Source organism: Lampris incognitus, chromosome 5, assembly GCF_029633865.1.
Source record: "Lampris incognitus isolate fLamInc1 chromosome 5, fLamInc1.hap2, whole genome shotgun sequence".
NCBI lineage: Eukaryota > Metazoa > Chordata > Actinopteri > Lampriformes > Lampridae > Lampris > Lampris incognitus.
This window is the reverse complement of record NC_079215.1, coordinates 22,930,071-22,954,299: the sequence shown is the minus strand read 5'-3', so window position 1 is coordinate 22,954,299 and position 24,229 is coordinate 22,930,071. Positions and strand designations below refer to the sequence as shown.

General features: G+C 48.4%; 1 protein-coding gene across 1 annotated transcript in view; it reads left to right on the top strand.

Annotated features, from left to right (window-relative positions):
* The first annotated feature begins 14,528 nt into the window (after positions 1-14,528).
* LOC130112908 (gastrin/cholecystokinin type B receptor-like) overlaps positions 14,529-24,229 on the top strand; it is a 38,905-nt gene continuing 29,204 nt past the window's right edge. Inside the window, exon 1 of the mRNA XM_056280431.1 lies at positions 14,529-14,620. Within this exon, the coding sequence (XP_056136406.1) occupies positions 14,529-14,620 (92 nt within the window). The remainder of the gene's footprint in view (positions 14,621-24,229) is intronic.

Below are 24,229 nucleotides of genomic sequence, written 5' to 3'. Positions count from 1 at the left end.
TTAGCTTACAATCTTCTCCAGAGTGAGACAAGAAGATAGATACCAGTTTCCTCTATATGTGTTTAGTAGAAAGCTATCTGGCTGCACGTTAGCCTAGCTTAGCACAATGAATGGAAGTACACAGTACTGGTTATCCTTGGTTGTTGGCCAACTAAGAACTGTCCCAGAGTTTAAGCTAGGCTAATCAGTACAAGGGGTGTTGAAATGCTATATTTGTAAAGATCTGGGCAAATACACAATCGTGAGAGGCACAGAAACAGGTTTCCTGAAAGAAAAATGAAATAGCTGCTCATTTGGAAAGGTTATCATGTATTATTTTACTTCTGTTAGTGTACCAAATAAAATGGCACCAGTGAAGTTGTGTCACCTTGGGTGATATCGATATCTGGTCTGACCCATGGACTAACTGGCTTTGGTCTAGTTAGTTTCTTAGTAATAATGCCCTTCTAATTTAAGGTTCACAATCACCTCACACAATGAAATAGTATGGGTATATTATACATTTCCTGAATCTCTACAGTCCTGTGAGTATTCCCGTTTTTGTGTTTTGTGTCCCTGATATTCCTAGATGCCACAGGGCTAAAAGAAAGTATATAGTTTAGGCAAACATTGCAGAAAGATGTGTGTTATTGACGGGTTGAAGAGCTCAAGTGACCTCTATATTTGTGAGAAATATCCACAACAGGGCTTGAATGAAAGCTAAGAAGGTCCCCTTTAAAATGATACCAAAGACAATATTATAGAACATTGAAAAATGTCCTGACCATGAGGCTAAACCAGGATATGCACCAGCGTCTAAAATGCAATTTACTTTAGGGGGTGGTTAACTTCATGAGCTGATAACTGTGATACAGCTGCCACTCAGGAATGGTTATCATACCAAAATATCATCTACAGACATGGATCCTTTCAAAAATTATAAGTAAGTTTTGCCACCTTGAGTGTACCGAAATAGGAAATTTTGGGCTCTGGCCCATGGACTATCACCCTCGGGCTAACGGGTTGTGTGAACGTTTTCACCGGTCGCTCAAGGCAGCGCTGCGCGCTGCGCTCTCGGATGGTAACTGGGTGGATCGTTTACCTTGGGTTATGCTCGGGTTGCGTTCGGCTCCTAAGGAGGACCTCGACGCGTCACCCGCTGAGCTGGTGCTCGGTCAGCCACTCCGCGTCCCTGGGGAATTTTTGCCTGGGAGTTCCGCTCCTCGACCCCGTCCGGCCGTTTATCCTTTTTTGTCCGACAGCACTCGGGTTCCAGGCCCCGTTCACCACTGTTTTCCGCGGTCGTTCGTGCCTGCGGAGCTCATGTCGGCTCGTTTTGTTTTTGTACGGCATGATGCTCACCGCTCGCCCCTCCAACCCCCATACGATGGCCCATTTCGGGTTCTTGAGACGGGTCCTAAGGGTTTTGTGCTAGATATGGGTGGGCGTAAGGAACGTGTCACGCTTGATAGGCTTAAACCGGCGCACAGGGTGGCAGGCGAAGTTGTGTTTCCGGCCCAGGTTCCCCGTCGGGGTCGTCCTCCTTCCAGGACCCCGGCAGTGTCTTCACGGGTTCAGCGTTCTGCTTCTCAGCCGGCTTTGGACTGTGTTTCACCTACTGTTTCGGCTGAGGGACGGCGCAGCCGTTATGGCAGGCTGCTTAAGCCTCCAGTGAGACACTAAGTTTCTTTCCAGGAGTCCCTTCTGGGTATTCGGGGGGGGGGGGGCTGTGTGGCGGACACTAGGGGCTATGCCTCTCACCCAGCAGGACTGTGAGCTGGGGGCGTTGTTTACGTTCCCGGGCTCGCCGGGGCAGGGTTGTTCCTGCTGCAGTTGGTTTTTGGAGCTGAGAAATAAACATCAAACTCGCCTTCGTCTCCTGTGTTTTTCCTCATCCTGCCACAGTATTACACTTTAGTGCTGAAATAGTTGAATTAATATTTCTGCATGCAGTTAGTGTTACCACTATTATTACTGCGCACTACTATAATATTGAGAATCGCATGAGACCAAGATGACATGCTAAATAGTAATAATAGCAAATTGCAATGGTAAAAAGCATTTATGTATTTATTTATTGATTTGCTGGTAAAAAAAAAGTCTGTCTGGCCAGTACATTTTTTTCATCCACCATCCGCCTTGGCAGGTAAGTCAAAACGTTAACTTTGGACCCTTACTGGCCGTCTTTTTTAAATGATGTACAATTCATTATTTCCCCAGAACAGGAACGAGAGAACATATGTAACCAAGCAATAGAAGAAGTGAGACATGAACCAGATGTTGCCAGTTTGAATCGTAGGACTGAATAGTCCTGTTAGTCAGGCACTGCCCACAGTCTGGGCAACATATGCAGTGAAAGGAACAAAAACTCTATTTTTATTCACGTACAATCAAGTATGATTTGGCACAGCCGCTAACTTTTTAATGGAAACAAGAAAGCATGTGTAGCGTGGCCTGTAGAGAAGTGAAAAATATAATTGGGTGGAACAAATCTTAAAACTTGATCTATGATGATGATGATCCAAGGGGATGGAGGAATCCACACGAGTCCTTGTATCCACAGTACCCCCTTGTAAACATCCAACAGACCAACAGTGTTGATCTGATGGTGTGAGGTGTGTTTTCGTCAGCTGAACTTGCCAAGTCAGGTGCGTCCTTAAATGGCGGCTGTACGCCCATGTGCGCCATGCATGGGGTGTCTGCGAGGGTCTAAGGACAGGGTGTTGTTGTTATGTATGCACACATCGACAGTGCTGCATTTGATTTGGTGCTGTTCTATTGTGCTGGGATCGATTGGTGATGCCTGCGGGCTCTGGGTTGTTTGATCGGGTCTGCCTTTGATGCTGTGTCAGTCTAAATAAAGAATGCCACGGAGAGGTTGTGTCGAGCGACAGCGCTGTGTCCTGACGTGATTTCTAAACTTAATATTGGCGACGAGGATGGCTGATATCTCCCTCCCACCACCTGCCCCCTTCCTGGCATTACCTGGCGAGCCTCCGGTACCATGGACTCGCTGGCTACATAGTTTTGAAAATTACATCATCGCCTCAGGGCTCGACGACGTGAGCCAGGCTAGGAAGACGGCTCTGTTGCTACACTGCTTGGCAGCAGAGGGTCATCGTGTGCTCGGGTCTCTGGGGAACGTCACAAGCTTTGCCGAAGCTGTGGGACTTATGAGCACCCATTTCGCTGCTCCACAGAGTGCCCTCCTTCGGCGATTTATATTCCGTCAGCGACACCAACTGCCTGGTGAGTCTGTGCGGCAGTACGTAGCTAATTTGCGAGGGCTGGCTAGCTCATGCAAGTTTGGCGCGCTTCAGGACGAGATGGTTCGCGACCAGCTAATCGAACACACCAACAACGCAAAGGTGCGTGAGACTCTCCTGCTGGAAAAAGACGATCTGCTGCTGTCCACAGCAATTACCATCGCACTACAGGTTGAGGTAGCAGCTGAGTGTGCTGCTATGCTAAATACACAGCAAGTGGCCACCTCCAGTCAAGCTGCCAACGACTCCTCCCTCTACTCACGGCTGCCCCTCGGGACGCAACCCAGCCAGAGCGAGGCGGGCGCCGACTCCACTGGGGACGTCTTGCAACTGCAACGACGGCGTTCTCGGCCCCGCCCTCAACAGTCCTGTGGTAACTGTGGATCTCGGTCTCATGTTTCAAGGGCTCAGAACTGCCCTGCCCGTGGCCAGACATGCCGTAGCTGCGGTAAGCACAATCACTTTGCCAACGTCTGTCGATCTTCCCCGGCTGGGTCAGAGGGCCACACCCCCCAGTCTTCAACCGCCGTCATTCACAAGGTGAGCTCTGCGCCAGTGTCATTCAAATCATGCACAGTCAACATTAATGATGTGTGCATTCCCCTGCTGTTGGACACCGGTGCAAGTGTGTCTCTCCTGAATGTTGATACCTACAGTCAATTTTTCGGTTCACTGCCACTGTCCGCACCCTCAGCTGTCCTCTGTGGGTATGGTGACTCCAAAATCGATCTGGTTGGCTCTCTCCAAGTGACTGTCCGCTATGGAACCAAGCTGGTGCCTAATGCAGTTTTTCATGTGGCACGCCGTGGGGCCAACCTGATGGGCCTGGACCTGTTCTCCGCTCTGGGGTTCTCCCTCTTAGACACAAGGGGGGCAGCAATCCTGACTGTCGCCACACCTTGGCAGCAGAAGTGGCCATCGCTGTTTATGGGGCTGGGCTGCCTCTCCGCCTTCACCCATCAACCTCTCCTCAACCCTGCTGTGAAATCTGTCATCCAACCACTGCGCCGCATCCCGTTGGCTCTCCGTGATGGGGTCTCCGCCGAGCTGCAACAACTGCTGGAAGCTGGCATCATTGAACCGGTGGACGCGTCACCTTGGGTCTCAAACCTCGTGGTGGCTAAGAAGAAGTCGGGGGGCCTGCGTGTCTGCGTCGATCTACGTGCAGTAAATAAGGCAGTGGTCCCTGATAAGTATCCACTGCCCACCTCAGAAGAACTCACTGCTCAGTTCTATGGCTCTGAGGTGTTCTCCAAGCTCGACCTCAGACAGGGGTACTTACAGGTGCCCCTCCACCCCAGCAGCCGAAACCTCACAGCCTTTGTGACACATGCAGGAGTGTTTCGCTACACCAGGATGCCTTTCGGTCTCAGCTCCGCCCCTAGCTGCTTCCAGAAAATCATGGTCTCCGTGCTGGCTGGCATACTGGGCGTGGCCATTTATCTGGACGATATAGTGGCACACGGGCCCACCAGTGAAATCCACGACAAGCGCCTTAACATGGTCTTCGCAGCCCTGTCCAAGCACAAGCTAACTCTCAATGCTGAGAAATGTGTCCTCTCTGTGCCAGCCATCGACTTCGTGGGGTTCCGGCTGTCAGCGAGCGGTGTAACTCCACTACAATCCAACGTGGACGCCATTCAGGCCATCCCTGAGCCCAGCTCGGCCGCCCAGGTCGCCTCCTTCCTGGGTATGACAAGTTACTACCTGAGGTTTCTTCCCCAATACTCTGCGACCACAGCCCCCCTGTGCCAGCTGCTGCGTAAGGACGAGCCATGGGTGTGGTCAAAGGCATGCAGTGACGCTGTGCGTGATCTCAAGACTCAACTGACTTCACCACCAGTGTTGGCTCACTTCAACATCTCCAGCTCCACCTTTGTGACCTGTGACGCATCAGCCACAGCGATAGGGGCCGTGCTGTCTCAAACCCAGAACGGTGTGGAGAAGCCCATTGCCTTCGCCTCCCGTGCCCTCAACCTGACCGAGCAGCGGTACTCCGTGGGTGAGCGTGAGGCGTTAGCCTGTATCTGGGCTTGTGAAAGGTGGCACCTCTACCTCTATGGCCGCTCCTTCACCCTCAGGACAGATCACCAGGCCCTGACAGCGCTGCTGTCCACATCTGGGACAGGCCACAAACCCCTGAGGCTGCACCGCTGGTCTGACCGCCTCCGCCAGTACAACTTCAGCCTGCAGTTCACCCCAGGCAGAGACAATGTTGTCGCCGACCTGCTCTGTCGCTCTGTCTCCACCCCAGCTCCACAGACGGACACTGACTGTGTGGAAAAGGACATTGTCCAAATGCTACACACACCCCTCCAGGCCACTGTCTCTCTGCAGGAGCTGAGGGCAGCCTCCGAACAGGACCCTGTCCTCTCCCAGCTCCGCACCTACATCCAGAACGGCTGGCCTCACAAGGTCCCAGAGGAGCTGGCTGCGTTCGCCCGAGTCAGACAGGAGCTCTCCTGCTGGAACGACACCTGCGTGGCACGTGGGTTTTGCACAGTGGTCCCAGCTGCTCTCCGTGCACGTGTTTTGAATACGGCGCATGAAGGCCACCTGGGCATTGTGAAACTGAAACAGCGCTGCCGAGACCTGGTGTGGTGGCCGGGGATAGACAGAGATATTGAGGCTCTGGTGAAGGACTGTTCTGCCTGCCTTGTGAGTGGCAAGACTGGCCACCAGGCTCCCCCACCCCTGCAACCTCTCGCCTGGCCCTCTCAGCCCTGGGAACACCTGCAGTTGGACATTTGTGGTGAGATCCATGGAGTTCCCCACCACCAACGCTTCATGGTGGTCGCCTACGATCTACACTCAAAATGGCCTGAACTCACCACTTCCGGCGCTGTGACCTCACAGATCATCATCAACTTCCTGGACTCTCTTTTCTCTCGCTGGGGCCTCCCAAAGGCCATCACCACTGACAACGGCCCTCAGCTGGTCTCTGCTGAGTTCACTGCTTATCTCGAAAGCAAGGGCATCCGTCATATACGCACTGCGTACTACCACCCCCAGGCCAATGGCGGCGTTGAACGTTTTCACCAGTCACTGAAGAACGGCCTCAGAGCACACATGGCCCAAGGGTGCTCTTTCACGCAGGCCATCCGTCACACTCTGCTACACTATCGGGCCACACAGCACTCGACCACAGGCGTCTCCCCAGCCTCTCTCATGCTAGGCCGGGAACTGTGCATGCCCGTTGACAGGCTCCGCCCCTCCACACCTCAGGCACCTCCCTCTGGGGTCAGAGCCTCAGTCACTCGTCAGCAGACGCGGATGAAGCAACGGTTTGACCAGTCAAAACGAACCAGGGTGCCAGACATCAATGTGTCAGACTGGGTCAGGGTCCGCAGGCCCCACAGGGGCAATAAAATGGCTTCATACTGGTCCTCTCCTCTCCAAGTCACCCGTCAGCTGGGCCCAGCCACTTACCTCCTCAGCGATGGCACTCGGTGGCACTCCAGTCGTCTACGGAAGGTGTCAGCTCCGCCACACACAGCTGGTGACACAACCATAGCCAGTCCCTCAGCATGGCGAGACGCCCCGGGGCTTCATGCAGCTCCTACACGGGCCCCAGACATTTCTGGGCCTCAGCTCCCCCTGCCATCTCCCTCCCCACTTCGGCCTGCCCAGCCTCAGGCCGCCCCGCGACCTGTTCGCACACGTTTACGCCCTGGCCACCTAGAGGACTTTGTGTCAACCTTTCATGTTTGAAATCCTGCCGGGGGGGGGGGGGGATGTTATGTATGCACACATCGACAGTGCTGCATTTGATTTGGTGCTGTTCTATTGTGCTGGGATCGATTGGTGATGCCTGCGGGCTCTGGGTTGTTTGATCGGGTCTGCCTTTGATGCTGTGTCAGTCTAAATAAAGAATGCCACGGAGAGGTTGTGTCGAGCGACAGCGCTGTGTCCTGACGTGATTTCTAAACTTAATAGTTGTGTTGCTGTAAAGACCACTGAGAAAAATGTGTAATTTGTGATATTGGGCTATACAAATAAAATATTGTAATGTGCATGGATAAGTAGACACGTTGGCCCTTGCTGACGTGTCGGACCCTTTAGTCGACTGGTTAACGTTGCCGCTTACGGATTGGGAGACACGGGTTCGCGCCCCACCTGTGGCCACGGTTCCCGGACTTTCCCCCGAATTCGCTACAATATAAAACTGACTCGACTTGGCTTTTTCTAACAGCATCATGCCCCGCGCCTCGAGGCTTGTTCCAGAAAAGTCCCAGTGGTCACGAAGGAAAGGATATATGTGTGTGTGTGTGTGTGTGTGTGTGTGTGTGTGTGTGTGACTACATGACACAAGTGGGGCAGCGCATTAATCTGTCGCACCAAAACAAGGCAATGGCGTGGCGTGTGACATACGTGACGCGGAGCGTCTTATCTTATCAGCAAGGTAGAAATAGCGCCTGCAGCAGCAGAGGCGTGTCAGATCTGTTTGACGGCTGCAACGCTATAACACTCAGAAACCAGGATCTCTCTCTCTCTCTCTCTCTCCTACCTCTCGCTCTCTCTCCCCCATCTCTCCCTCGCCCTCGAAACACGCGCGCGCACGCGCACACCAGCATTCAGTCTCACGAGTTTCATTATCTACTTTGTCCTCTCATTCCCTTTACGTTTCTCGGAAAGCATAACGATCGTTCTGTAGGAATGAAAAGCGACTGATCTGCACAAATCTTTTACTTTAGTCGGTCTGGAACATTAAATTAAATGCCTGGGAGTGTTTATTCCTTTCTGTCGTGGTTATATTGTGCTGTTTAAGGAATCAAAGGGGTAAGTGGTCCATTTACAGTATGCCGGTACTTCCGGCTCATACCTTTAACATGCATAATTTGATCTTCTCAACAGCCTCGTGCACAGCAGATTGTTGTGGCGCTGATCCAGAGATGTGGGAGAGTAAAAAAGGACAGCAACACCAGGCATTTGCTTGGAAATATTGCTGAGTAAAACTTCAAGGGCCCCTATAATGAATATTCTCCCTTAAAGTACTTTTGTTTTTCTTGAATCTTCTCATCTTTGGGTGTACTACATTTTGCAAAACCCACTGCAAAGTGGCCTGGTGATTTGCATTGTTGCATCGCAGCAAGAGGATCTGGGAGGCTATCCCAGGCGTGCTACGTGGATTTTGGAGGGTTTCCTCAGAGCGAAGTCAAAACACGCGTTCATTCAGCTAACCGGGGACTCTAAACTGCCCAGTTACTATATATAATGTGTGTGTGTGTGTGTGTGTGGGGGGGGGGGGTCATGTGATGGGTTGGCATCTTGTCTAATGTGTCTCCCTGTTTTCTGCCCCATGCTCCAGCTCCAGTCCTCCACAACCCTGAATTAGAATTAACAGGTATGGAGAATAAAGTAGCCTACCCTCCCATGCCCAAGGCGTAGGGGGTTGCAGATAAACTCTATATAATTAAAGCAAAAAAAAAGATTCAATTAGGGATGTGTTTGCTGGCTTACCCGACTGTATCAACACTATTCTGATGCAGTGAAAAAAAGCTAATTATTCACAGGTGCAATTTCACCCAATTCTGTATGTGGCATAATTTTTTGAGTAGAATCCCACACAGTTTTGTACATGGTGTGTGTGCCGGCATGTCCGTCAGTTTGAGAGTCTTAGAGAGCATAAATCACCTCAAAGATAAATCACGGCAGCATAAAATGCTGCAGTATTTGATGAAACTAATTTGCCATGGAGGCACGAGATAAACCATTCTTTCTTTCTAGAGTTCTCTCGCTCTCTCTGACCCTCTCTCTCTCTCTCTCACACACACACGCACACACACAAACTGTCCTAGAAGTGCAACATTTTCCATCGCCAGGCCCACCCACAGAAATGACTCGGCCCCTGAAAAGGTCCAGTGAATCCCCCCACCCCCTCCCTCCAATCTGCTTCACTCATATCAACGCATGTATGTGCTCTCTCTCCCCTACTAAACACATACATGTTAACTGATGAAGACTTACTCAGTAACAGGAGCTACACGCACGCACGCGCACGCACACACACCATAATAAAACTCTGACGTACTTAAACACACCAAGGTCAACAAAGATCTGCTACACTTACACCACACATGTCTAGTAGAAAATGCGATTTCCTACCTTATGGCTTTATCTTTGCCTCTTATATTTATATAGCCATCTTCTTTGTCTTACTGGATGCAGAGTCCTTAATAATAACTCCATCTGTTTAGCCAGGTCACACTCAGTGGCAAGTACTGCCTTTATCATTGCTTATATTGATGAACATGATTGCTGGTCTCTATACCCCCCCTTGCCCCCCTTATGGGCGGCCCTGTCCATCGTTACTGATAAGATAACTTCATAACTTCAGAAACACATTGTTGATGAATTATAATCACTTATTTATGAGCATCCTGTCTTTCTGACTCTGTTGTGTGTGTCCATGACATGCATGCGTTCATGCAGTCATGTCTGTCTATGTGTATTTATGCATGTGCAACTATGTAGGTTTAGCCGTCAGAATTCATACAGCCTCTTTTATAGAAACTCAGACTAACACAGCGGCAATTTTCTAGTTTGGTTCTTAGAAATAACCAAGTAACGATCGTTTTCAAGTCTCCAGACCCTCTCCTCTTGGACAGTGGGAATCATCAAGGGACAATGCAAAAGGGTCAGGGTCGGGTCCACAGGCCGGGTTAAATTTGATATTCTGGGACTAAATCCAGGGACTCACCAGTCCTACAATTTGTCCAAATCCTCTGGAAAACTTGGAGTATTGCACATAGAGAGGGTGTGAGTGAGGTTTTCACTTGATCAAGCTGACAAGCCGACTACTGATACATTCAGTTTGACGATGAAGACATTTGAACTCAATACATCAACCCATCGTATGATAAAAAACGTTGTCAATCAACTGGTACAGACAAGCTAAACCTTTCGATTCACTCTGTCAAGTTATGTCAAGTTTATTTATGTAGCCCTCAAGGGCAGTCGCAGTCTCACATGTACGATTTCCCACAATGAAAAAAAGCTACAGTCAGCACATACAGTCAGACACCCATGTCCTTTGACCAACAGTTCAGATGAGGAACAAACCTGCACCAGAAAAGCACCCTCTGTCAAACTTTTGTGCCTGTTAACCAACACTTTTTTTTTTTGGTTAGGGCTTTCTAATGATTTGACCCCATACTGGTAACTCTATTGGTCACACTAAAAATTGGGGACCACGTATTTTCAATCTGAGTGTATTACTGCCAAGTCCAGCATGCGCCAGATGTGATTATGACCGATACTGGACGAACGTGTTGCCAGTGAAGATGTTGCAGATCACGCAGTAAAGGCGCCAGTAATACAGGGATGCGACCGACTGCATGCCTACAGTGACCACCTGCTGCCACCGTCTGTCCAAATAATGTCACCGCATCCAACAGGAGCACGCACAGCTCCAACACTGATTTAACAGTGCTCATGGCGGGTGGATCAGCTACGTAAGAATCATACAGACATTTGAAAATGCTTTGTCGTCGCCATTACATCGACTCCAGTCTTTTGGTTCTGCTGCAAGACTGAGTATTCTGTTTCATTTTGCAAAATTTAACTGACTGACTTTTTGTTTTTGCTATTTTCTAATGTGCGGCTACCTACAGTTTTATTTTTATGGGATTTGATGAAATGTAGATGATAATAATAAAATAAAATAAAATAACTCTACAAGTTTTGCTTAATATAAGCAGAGAATGGTGAGAGAGGGTTGACATAGAAATTGTTGCGTTACCTCTCTCGCCACTAGATGACGATAGAGCTCCGCAATATGTTGGATCGCCACATCGTAAACAAGCTCTGAAAGGGACGCTAAGAACGTTTTTACACACACACACGCACACACACACGCACACGCACACGTACACGCACGCACGCACACACATTCCATGTCACCATATACTTGTGGGGACCCCTCATTGACTACATTCATTCCCTAGCCCTTAACCCCTAACCCGAACCATCACAACTACATGCCTAACCTTAACCCTTACCTTAACCTTGACCTAATCCTAATTCTAACCTTAACCCTAAACCCAAGTCCTAACCCTAAAATAGACCCTTTTTCTCACGAGGGACCAATAACATGTCCCCACGAGGTAGGTGGTTTCAGGTTTTTAGGTTTTTCTATCCTACTGGGGATATTTGGACCCCAATAGGACAGAAAAACCTGGTGCGCGCATGCGTGCGCACACACACACACACACACACACACACACACACACACACACACACACACACACACACACACACACACCAGCATGCCCCCCCCCCTCTACCCCACAGCTGTGTCCATGATAGAAGAGACTGGGGGATGGATGATCCGTCTACTCAGGGAAGGTTATGGAGACATTGAAATGTTTACTGATGCAGCCGATGCTGTCATCATCTATCCTCTCATACATCATCCTCACCGTGAAATGGACAACAACACACAGGCCTGTCACAGCAAAACAGTGGTCAAGTGACAATCATAATCATGCTGCCATGAGGCAAACTGTAGTTTCAGCTTGCATCTTGTGTAGTCCCCCCCCCCCCGACACACACACATCCGTACTGCTCTCTTCAGTTCATCCTTTCTGCGAAACTCAACCCCTGCCTGCTATTTTCAAAAAGAATAGGTTTCATGTCCGTCAGTCCAATAGTAATGGAAACAGGGAGAGATGGATGAAGAAAATCCCGTTAAAAACCTCCTCTTCCACAAGCAGGGGTTTGGGGCCATGCCCCGCCACGGCAAATTTAGGGAATGAATAGTCTTGTTACAACATCTATCACAGTAACACTATGGTATAAATTCAACTTCATCTACTTATATATATCTTCTTGACAGAAGCAAAGGGGGGGGGGGTTCACACTCTGGGCAGTTCATTTTTGTTTTGTACTGATAGTGTGGCAGACTGTTAAGAATTTAATTTCATGGCCGGGATACAGCAGCAAAGGGGAAAAACAAAAAATAAGTCTCACGGGTAAAATGTCAACATTGATGATGAATTGAATGATGTCTCCAGCAAATATCCCCAACCAAACCATGGCTCAACGTACCTCTCTAGTATATAACCTACCGGGACACGGAGCAGAGTTCAACTTGCCACTGTGCCATGTGCAGCGAGTGAGGCGGGCATTGAGAATCGGTCCGAAGGAGGAGAGAGCCGGGAGCCACCCGGCCGGCCCGGCCTGTGATGGGCACCTGCAACAAACGAACCTTCCCTTTGAAGAAAAGCCCTTGAATTCAGTGCAAGGAGAGAAGCCTGCTGACTGGGCAAGATAATCCCCCCCGAGAGTTGCTCCTTTTGAACTGCCAAAAAAGAAAACCCAAAAAAAAGATGGTCCGCGGCTTCTTCCTAGAAAGGGGGAAGAGTGATTTCATCTCTTGTGGGGCATGTTTTGTGATGTTGTTGTTGTTGTTGTTGTTGTTGTTGTTGTTGGTGCGCCAGTAAGATAACACCCAGTGTGTTTACCCGATAAAGGCCCGAGTCTGCCTTGGCGAATCGTATACAGTGCTGTCATGCATAAGAGGGGATGCGAGGGTACTGGGGTCAGAGCTCAATCACGGAGAACCATGCCAGAGGCTTGCCGATGATCGTAAAGGGTTTATAAATAACTCTCGTTTGATCCCCGGTTAGAGATGCACCAAAAATGAGAGTGCGACTTCATATCTTCGGAAACTGGAAGTTCATTCATATTCATATATTCACTTGAATCCAATATCCAAGATGTGCAGGTTTGTTTTGTTTTGTTGTTTTGGTCCATATTCTGCATGTGTAGTCTCACAAGTCGGTGTTAACGTAGTGTCAGGGAGAGGCTGAGATGTGGTCCCATGGCCGGGAGGCGTCAGTTTGTGGTCCACCTGGTGGCCTCGTATCCCAGCGCCACAGTTGTGGATCGAAAAAGAGCCGCCCCGTCCTGTACCCCCCACCATATATCAATTTCTGATGAAAGTGATTTGAGAATTACAACTCTCAAACCACTCACTAACTAATTCAGCAATGCGAGGGAAAATCACTCCCTACAGTCCCTCATGTACATACATCCATACATCCATACATATACATGACGCTGCATAGGAAGACAGGAGGCTTAACCAAAATAAAGCGTTTATGATAGTAAAGCAAAGCAGTGAGAGGAGAGAAAGATATCTCCCCAGGCTCCCTGAGGGACTGCGGTTATGAATCCACAAATACGCATTCTTGAAAACACCCATAACCGCATCTGGGGAGGGGCAACGGTGGTGGGGGGGTATGGTGGCAGCTGTTGCCTCCCCACCTGTCCCTCTAGGTACACAGATCAACCGGTAAAACTGACTTCCATCGTTTTTTGAGGTTAGTGTTCAATTTATTTCAATATTCATTATTGCTGAACCCACCTGCTGACGTTTGTGTTGTCCTTGCGTAAAAAACCCCCAACAAAAAACAAAAAAACAACCTTTTGTTTAGTTTAACAGTAGTTGAACCCCATGAATTTAAATTCTTCCAGCATGAAATCTGACAACTCTTCTTGTCTTCCTCTTACGAGAAAATGGAAACCTTTTCCTTTTCCCTCTATTTTTCTATAAATGATGTACAAATACATAGAGAAGTCTGTCTTGGGGGGTCTTTGTCGACCCTGCAGGGGAAATATCAAGCTAATTGAAGGAACAATAAAGCATAGTAGAGAACATGAGGCTATTTTGCCTCCATAGCTCTGTCTCCTCATCTCCTCCCTTCACTTTGCCTCCCACTGCAATATGCACACACATAGATGCACCAACACACATGCACCCCACGTACACTGATGCATCAGTGCATCAAATGGTGTTCTGGTATTTTACTCTCGCTCATTCTCTCTCTCTCACTCACTCACATGCACATACTACATACACACACCATATATAGACTAACCAAGGCAGAAGCCGAAAATGAAATGAAAAGTTTCTGATGTGAATCATTGCTTAGACACATGTGACACACACACACACACACTCACACACATTGTTGAAACATCATGTCCTCCCGAGAAAAGAAGGGGAGAGCCTGAAACATAAAGATGCCGCAGATGCCTCTAATCCCATTTCTCTATTTGCTGACCCCACTACCACATGTTTCAACGCCCAAGAGCTCACTGACCTGTCATTTTTTCTGAAGATGTCCAGGAGGAACAAGAGGTCAACGAACTAGAGGTGGAGGAGATACCTGAATACGCGGACAGGGACGAGTACAACTGAGAGCATGTTGAGTCATCTTCAGATAAATCGGAAATCCACAGACCGTCAAAATGAAAAGGAGACACTTTTGTCCGAAGATGACAAGATTCCCTGGTCCTCATGACCTGTCAGGGAAGGATGACGGCGCACAGTGTGATAAGGATGACCCCAGAGCCAACGTACTGGATTGGTGATTTCACAGAGCCAGGGCACTGCCTCAACCTCCCTGCATTTCATTACACCAACCATTGAAAAAAATCCTCCTGGAGATGATCAATGTGGAGCGTTTCCACACATATGGAAAACTCGGGAAGAGGGTTGACACCATAAAGCTGCATGCCTGCATGGGGGCTGCTGATCTTCACAGGTGTGTACAAGTCCTGAGGCGAGGCTACCTCCAGTCTTTGGGATGCCAAAACTGGGAGGGAAAAGGGCAAATTTCCCAGCCACAATGCCTCTGAAGGTGTTTCACGTGTTTTTAAGAAGGTTCAGACATGACAGCCTTATACCTTAGAGTATATCAGATATGACAGGTGGCACAAGGTTACATGTGACCACCTTTTCACATTATATGAAATTGGCCAGCAGCTGCTGACGATCAAGATGACAAGGATTTTCTAACATGGGAACAAACAAAAAACAAACAAACAAACCTGAGCTCCCAGTTGCACTCTGCACAACCAAGGGCAGTGGGGTCTTGTCTTTCCAGTCTGCCTTCACGCCCCACGACCACTGTTTCTCTCATCACTCAGACAGGAACTGGATGTGGTCCTCATCATCTTCATAAACTGCACAAGGGCACTGAGGTCAGGGGGGTGGGAGGACAGGAAGTCAGTCAGCCATCATTGGAAGAGTGGTACAATCAATGACTAAACGACTGGCACTTACAGCTTTGGGAGGTTGACTGCCCCATGGCCCCCAGTAAACGTTTGACTAGGGATTCAAGATTCAAAAGTTTATTTGTCACATACTTCGTGTACAAGTACAATAAGGAGTGAAATTATTATTATTATTTTTTTGGGCAACTCCGAAACTGTGTAACAAGAGAAACGAACCACAATGATAATAAAATGAGAATCAAATGAAAATACAATACAATTTTAAAAAATTAGAAAATACCCAGGAATTATACGGAAGGTATAGCTCGGGGGTGGCTAACCATGTGCCATGGAGAGCCATGTGTATGCAGGTTTTCATTCCAGCCGGACTCCACACCAGGTGATTTCACTGATTAGCAACCCTTCAACCAAAGAGGAAGAATGTATCAGTGAAATCACCTGGTGTGGAGTCGGGTTGGAATGAAAACCTGCATACTCATAGCTCTCCATGGCACATGGTTAGCCACCGCTGGTATAGCTCAACACATTTGCTATATACAATACAAGTACAAGAGAGTACAAGTACAGGTGTGCAAACAGACAACATCATCGCTGTGTCCATCTAGGCAGTACAAGAGGGTAAGGGTGCTTCTGGTGCAGCTTGATAAGAGACTCATACCAGACACAATAACAGTTTCTTTCTGCAGGCCGTCGCTCCGATGAACACTTAACATTGTCATAATAAATCTAAGCATGATTTCCTGTATATTGCTGTGGTGAACCGTCAGGGCCTTCTAGGCCTTCGATGAAGGCCCAAGACTCCACAGAAAAAGGAAAACACTTTCATAAATACAATACAATCTTCTAATCAATTTGTTAATATCACATTATATTTCGATTTCGACTATACATACGAATTCGGGAGGCTCTGCCTGCAGTATCTCGGCCAAAAAAAAAAAAATCATCAAATCAGCTTTTTCCCCTTCTGTTGTAACCGTGTGAGGCGACTCCTCCTGCCAGCGCCTTCGGCATCTCAAGCGTTAATACGGGATTGATAGATTACCCAACCAATCAGATTTTGATGTGTAGCGGATGGGTGTATTCTTTTAATACTTACATAGCGTCATAGGCCCACGTGACCGATTGTTCAGCCAATCAGCAGCAACGCCTAGGTCGCAGTAGTTGGTGGCTAACGTTAGCTAGCATTTGTGTTTTTGATTTAGTTAGCTAAGCTACCTAACCGTGAATGAGAATAATGTCTCAAGTTGAACTCGCGAATGATGTGGTGGCAGAATTATTAGTCACACCATTTTCAAGACGATCGTTTGGGGGAAAGCAAAGGGTTGTGGAGATGGGCAGATCAACCCCACAGTTAGCGGCTCTGACCCAACCGGGGAAGACGTGTGTGCGGCTTTCCCAGGCAAGCACCTACGAAAGGTACCCGTGGCTCACTGGATCCGAGCAAAAAGGAGAACTACTGCTGGGCTTGCTTGCTTTTCTCGTCAGAGAAGGGCTCGTGGAACTACACAGGCTTCCAAAACCTGGCTTGTCTTTAAAAGCCAAAGGAGTGCTCTATGACCGTGGGATCGACCGTTTCATCCAGAAAGAAAGTAGAATGGATTTTGGCTTCAAATAGACAACACTGGTGAGTCAAATTTATTTTTTTGGGGATTGTTTTTATGCCCGGCGGCCTGGCTGGAATGTGTTTGCTGAGTTTCTTGATAGCACTTTTATATGCCCAGCGGGATTACTTCCGGTAAGGCTATACGTTACACCATGTTGCCACACGATGTCGCTGTTGTGAAAGTGAAAAGTGTCAAATAACGATGATGGTGATGATCGTGATGATAAACACTTTTGCGACTAAAACATTGTAGCATGGTGATATGACGGCCGTCTTTGGGTAATTATGAGGAGGTGACGTCTCACCGAAGGCCTAGGTCTGAAATGCATGGTCCGCTACTTGTATATTGTATGTATATATGCATATTCTGTCCTGTCCACCGACCTCATGTATATATAAGTAACCAGCTGACGTTTATTCCAGCATCTGCGCTCTGTACCATTGCACCATTGCCTTCCTGTTCCACTTGTATCTAGTCATTCCTTGTATACATTCCTGAAGATTGCTGTGCTGATATTCCCCCCCCCCGCCCCCTTTTTCTCCCCAATTGTACCTGGCCAATCACCCTGCTCTCCTAGTCGTCCCGGTCGCTGCTGCACCCCCTCTGTTGATCCGGGGAGGGCTGCAGACTACCGCATGCCTACTCCGATACATGTGGAGTCGCCAGCCACTTCTTTTCACCTGACAGTGAGGAGTTTTGCCAGGGGGACGTAGCGCATGGGAGGAACACGCTATTCCCCCCCCCTTTCCCCCTTCCCCCAGAGGAGGTGCTAGTGCAGCGACCAGGACACATACCCACATCCGGTTTCCCACCCGCAGACACGGCCAGTTGTGTCTGTAGGGACGCCTGACCAAGCCGGAGGTAACACGGGGATTCGAACCAGCGATCCCCATGTTGGCAGGCAAGTTGTGCTGTTATTCAATGTTAAGTACATTGAGAGCCACTAAACCGGAGTCAAATTCCATGTATGTGCAAACATACATGGCCAAATAAAGATGATTCTGATTCTGATACCCCCCCCCCCCCCACCCCATTCAAAGAACAGAGCACTGGCACCACCAGGATGGCAGCATCTACAGCACCTGTGAAAGCTGTTCAGGTGGGTGAATCTAAGCCACCTGAGTTATCACCCCAAGCACATAACTATGGACACGCCACTGAGCCACAGATATTACACCCATTCTGTTTAGACTCGCGCGGGGAGAATAGCGATCTGATTTTATGGAAGACGGCAAAAAGAATTCACTGCACGTCATGCTGCATGTTTGTGAATCTAAGTGACGCATTATTTTTTCCTGCTTCCTTTGCAGATGTTATGCAAGCACTCTAATGGCAAGCCAACTGAACTACATCAAGTGGCGTGTGGGGGTGGAGGTTCAGAAGGAGGGGTCAAAGAAGAGCGCGTGGAAGAAAGGGGAAGAACTCAGGAATATTTTTGCCGTGTGAATTGTCAGAGCACTACGACTCAGACCTTCGCAGTCCGCAATACCGACGGGCCCAACCGTTGACCGTCCAGGAAGTTAACCTCACCATTTCACTCCTAAACTGCTTGTGAAAAGAGCCTCATTTAAACGACTCTATGGTAATTAAAAGAGAGGAGAAGGGAAAGCGGGACAGAAGGGGCTACATGAAAGCTGCTATGCAGTAATCAGATAGATGCAAGAAACTCTCCTCTGAGAGCAGAGAGCAGGGGGTCGGGGCGGATGGTGCAGCACTATGCCTCGGGGAATTGATCCTGATGACTGAGGCTGTTCGTTAAAATGCCTTCAGAGATTCAATTAATAGTGAAAGACAGATCATTTTGTGTGTGTGTGTGTGTGTGTGGGGGGGGTGTCCTTGAATATGTGTGCATATCCATCCATATGCCATGAGCAAGTGCATGTGTTTTCATTCGTGCATTTCTAAGTATGTGTGTGTGTGTGTGTGTCTGTGTGTGTGTGTGTGTGTGTGGGGGGGGGTTGTCCTTGAATGTGTGTGCATGTGTGTCCATATGCCGTCAGCAAGTGCATGTGTTTTCATTAAAAATGCACGAATGAAATGTGTGTGTGAGTTGGGGGGGGGCATGAATATGATCCAAATGTGCCTTCAGCAGGGATCCAAGCATCACTATCGAGAAAATCACCAGTGCTTTATGATAATGGCTCCCTGTCCCCGAAGGAAATTCAGCAGGATTTTGAAGAAAGTGCGCTCACAAAAAGCAAGAAAGAGAGAGCGAGTGAACGAGAATAGGGGGGGGGGGCAAAAGAAAGGGATAGATAGAGAGACAGAGAGAGGGAGGGAGTAGGGGGAGAAAAGGGAAAGATAATATGGGGAATGCTATTCGTCTTTTTTGTTTTCTTCAAATCTTCTTTAGGTTAGGGCTTTAAAGACAGCAACAGATAACACACCAAGGCACATTCATACTGTCCTAAACATGATATACTGACTCAATTTCTCTTTCAGAGACACACGGGCAGACACACACACACACACACACACACACACACACACACGCACACTTAAATGCCAGATCCTGGTTTGGGCCTGATCGTGAGTGGAGCTTTGTTTGGTCTAGCGTTTTGTTTTTTGTCCTTCAGCCAGCTAAATGTGATTTTTCTTTTTTATTGAGCAATAGAGCTACAATACAAACAAAAACCTATAAAAAAAGAGCTAACAGAAATAGACAGAGTGGACAGGGGAGGTCCACAGGCGGTAGATTTGAAAAGCGTGACACGTGTGAGCTGTATGAATGCGTGTTAAACATGCTGATAAGCGTGTTATCTGCATCATGTGTGCCCATAGGACTGTATGTATGTTTGTATGTTTGTGGTTTATGTGATGTAGAGGGTCTTTTGGGGAGGGTTTGAGGTTGGGGGGGGCAGCAGTGGCTCAGGAGGTACAGCAGGTCGTATGGTAACTGGAGGGTTGACGGTTCGAGCCTCCCGGCTCCTCCTTGCAAAACCGTTGAGGTGTCCTTGAGCAAGACGCCTAATCCCTAACTGCCCCGGATGAGCTGGTTGTTGCCTTGCATGGTTGACACCGCCGTCGATATATGTGTGTGTGTGTGTGTGTGTGTGTGTGTGTGTGTGTGTGTGTGTGTGTGTGTGTGTGTGAGAGAGAGAGAGAGAGAGAGAGAGAGAGAGAGAGAGAGAGAGAGAGAGAGAGAGAGAATGTGAGGCATTCGTTGGTTGTAACACGCTTCGGGGTGGCTGTTGCAGCTAGAAAAGCACCTTAAAATGCACTCCGTTTATCATATACTAGAACCCCCCCGCACACACACACACACCAGTTCCTGTTCCTGTGCTGAAGTCAGCACAAGGGGGTTGGAGATCAAGACTGCTCCAAACTGTTGCAGCTCCCATTATTGTCTTGTTTACACAAGTCTTTACACTCCTGCAAAATGCACACCAAACAAACACACACACACACACACTAACAACAATGGCTCCACGTCATAGTCTTAAGGAGAGAACGGCACAAACAGGACCAACGTGAGAGCGAGTGGAAGAGGGGAGGCATCTGGTTTGTGATGGTGATTCTGGTCCACAGTTTGAATGCAGATTTTCATTCGTAGCATATGTTACATACACGCGCAGCGGTATTACACTGCACTGGCTCGAACAGAAATTCTTTGGTTTGATTCCTTCGTGTTTGCGCTGTACCGGACCGGTGTAGTGAAGAGGGAGCTCAGCCGGAAAGTCAGTCTGGCCATGAGCGGGAAAGGGTGAGATCGCGGATACACGCGGCTGAAATGAGTTTCCTCCGTAGGGTGTCTGGGCTCAGCCTTATGCTACGTTCAGACCAAAGGCGGCGAGAGAGTTGGCGCCGCTTTGTTCGCCCGTGTTTGGCCGCCAGCTCTGCCAGGTGTGTTCGAACAGAACGCGAATTCGCTGTGTTGACGTCACAACAAGCAGTCTAGTTACAGTTACACCAACGCTGCTAGCAAGTTTGCTAGACCGCACGCAACAAATACCACACACGAGCAGTTTGTGTTTACTTGTGATCATCATGGATGGGCGACAGAGATCAGTTGCGGCGGCTCTGCTTTATATCAACTTGCGCCACCGAAACCGGCGTCAGCGTTCTGTTTGGGTTCATAGCATAAACCGGAGACGTGCTCAGCTTGGCGAATTTCACAGGCTCGTTCAGGAGTTGCGTTTGGACGGCGTCCGAAAGGAATTCTGGGTAGGGGGCGTGTATTCTTTCCCAACATGAAGGCGGGTTCTAACCCTACTTGAAGGTGATTGGCTATCGCCTGGCGAAATATTCGCCCGAGTTGGACATTTTTGAACTCCCGCGAAGGCGCGTTCGTCGCTCGATTCGCCCAATTCGCGCCGCCCGTAATTTCGCCGCGAATTATTCCGCCCATTCGCCTCCTCCCATTGACTTTGCATGCATTCGCGCCGCCCAAAAAATTCGCGCCGCCTTTGGTCTGAACGTAGCATTAGAGATAGGGGCTGAGGAGCTCGGAGTACAGCCGCTGCTCCTTCGCGTCGAAAGGAGCCAGTTGAGATGTTTCGGGCATCTGATTAGGATGCCTCCTGGGCGCCTTCCTTTGGAGGATTTTTGGGCACGGCCAACTGGGAGGAGACCCCGGGGTACACCCGGAACTCGCTGGAGGGACTACATGTCCAATCTAGCCTGGGAACGCCTTGGGATCCCCCAGGAGGAGCTGGAGGGCGTTGCTGGGGGAGAGGGACGTCTGGCATGGCCTACTTAGCTGGCTGCCACCGCGACCCCTCCCCGGAGAAGCAGCTGAAGATGAATGAATGAATGAGGGTTTGGGGGATAGAAAAATTAAAATGAATATACCACGCAGAGCTTCCATGACATCTTTACAGCACACACACACACACACACACACACACACACACACACACACACACACACCTGAATAGAAGTTATATTTGCCATCTACAGCTAAACTCTAACAAACTGATGAATTTTGTAGGAGTCGGAAAATAGGCTGAAACACTCATCTTATTACAATGTATATTACTCTGTGTGTGTGTGTGTGTGTGTGTGTGTGTGTGTGTATGAGTGTGTGTGTGTGTGTGTATGCTCAGCAGAATTCATTTCAATGGAAAATCTAAAAACGTTGAATGGAGGACCTCAGCTGATATACAGCTCTGTATGCTATTCTAAAAAGATTGCATGCACGCACGACTGAACACAATATAGAGATTTGTACCGCGTGTTTGTGAGCGTGCACATTTGTGTGTGCGAATGCCCACCAGCACACTCAGACAAACTCAGCCTGTCCATCTAAAGCGGCCTCGTGAGACGCGGGCGATTGGTGAAAAATATGCAACCATAACAATCCCAGTAAACTGGCATTCCTCCGCGGCAGTGAAGTCACAAAACTTTGTGTGTGTATATGCCCTCTGAAACCACTCCAGCTAGCTTGAGCAGAGCTGTGTGGTAACTGAACACTTGGAAACAAGCAATTTAAATGCAAACGGTATTACTCCTGCCACGTTCATCATTCTGCTGCTTGAGCCCAGGAGCTTGTTTCAGCACCGGGAATCAAATCGTTTTTAAGAAAAAAGAGTATGAACTCGTATCAGTGCAGATATGTGCCGTCTTAGACGAAAAGGGTGTGTGAATTTAATGAGTCTGACAAGCACCGAGGACTCGCAACGCTCAACAGTCTCGGTTTTTTTTCCTCCAAATGTTTGCACATATTTCATCCCTCTGTGCGTTTCCCCCACTAAAGATGCTGGCTGTGCCCCATCACTTCGACAAATAAAACACGAGATGAGGAAAAAAAAGAATAGCAACCTTTTGTAGTCTGTTGTTTCACGCTTTTGTATACCTGAGAAATGTATATTCTGATTTTTGCATAGAAGCACGCTGCAACGTGTTGTTCCAGGTTTCGACGTAAACGCCGGAAGCTTTCGCGGGCTTAGACAAACAACCTTTTAAGCATCCGCATGTTACAGAAATGTCTTGCGTTATACTTAAGGTAGATCTTTTTACAAATTTGATAGGAATTCTGTGAACTGTAGCTAATTGTACATAAACAAGAAAGAAAAACACACATCTCACTGCCGGTGAGCTGCTAAAGAAGAACGAATCAACAGATCTTGGCAGGTGCGTGGGAAGATGCTCTAAGTGTGTGTGTGTGTGTGTGTGGGGGGGGGGGGGCTGCCAACTGAATGTAAGATTAGCTACGTCATTGCATTATTTATTTTATATTTTTTTGCTGTATAACAAAAAGCAGAACTTGTGCACACATGTAGGTCGACAGGCGCGTAGGAGAAGACCATGGGTCAACAATGGCAGAACAAAAGACTCCTGCACACTGTCCTCTATACTTGCAGACAAGCAGGGGCGGATCTACAGGGTGGCAAGGGGTGGCAGCTGCCACCTCTGGGACACAGTCTTGCCACCCCTGTTGCCACCCCATTTATAAATCAGATAATATGTTTTTAAAGTATATTTTATGTACATGCATGGTGAAGGTCAATGAGACCTGCACCAAACTCATCTCAAACAGAAGTCGCCGATTTAGAATTCCCCTCCCCCTCACAGGCGCGGATCTACAGGGTGGCAAAGGGTGGTAGCTGCCACCTCTGGGACACAGTCTTGCCACCCCTTTGCCAACCCAGGAAAAAAATCTCTAGATCCACTACTGCAGACAAGAGATATTCAATAACAACTTTTCCGTACACAGACCAACACATAACCTGGTGAGGGTCTGTGCACTGAAGCAGTATTAAATATCTCTGACTGCAAGTACGGAGGACGGTGTGCGGGAGTCTTGTACTGTATAGCGCATCGCACATCGTGGCCACTCACTCGGCGGGCCACCATAAGCGACACACAAACAAAGCATGAAGCACTTCTAACGAAAGCCAACGTTATCGCCCTCCCCCCCATAAACGAATCCCTTCACCGCTGATTGGTTGCAGATAGATCAAAGAACATAGCCTGTTCCTGCGACATAATACAACCATTGCCATTTTTTTTCAAACCGTCCTCTTTGGAAAGATCTTTCAACATTCTCTACGCCAAATGTTCTCCCAGGAAATTTGAGGTTTGGTTGAAAGAGCTCCTCGTCCCCAGCTCGGGCAGAAGTAGCGCTGGTGGCAGTGCCGGATTTAGATGAATGGAGGCCCGGGGCCTAGCGATTCCACTTGTGAGGCCCCTCCCAACCCCCCCCTCACGACTAGAGGAAGATGGAAGAGTGTTTTAAACAAAACTGAGTAAAGCTGAGGATGATTACGGCTGTTTAAAATCCCGCAATTCACAATTCCCCCTCTAAAGACATATACGATGTTATTTTTAAATACCGTATTGATTGAAAAAAAAATCATAAATGTTAAAATTAACACTGAAAAACTGTTCGAAATTTGTAAACATTTTGCGGAATAA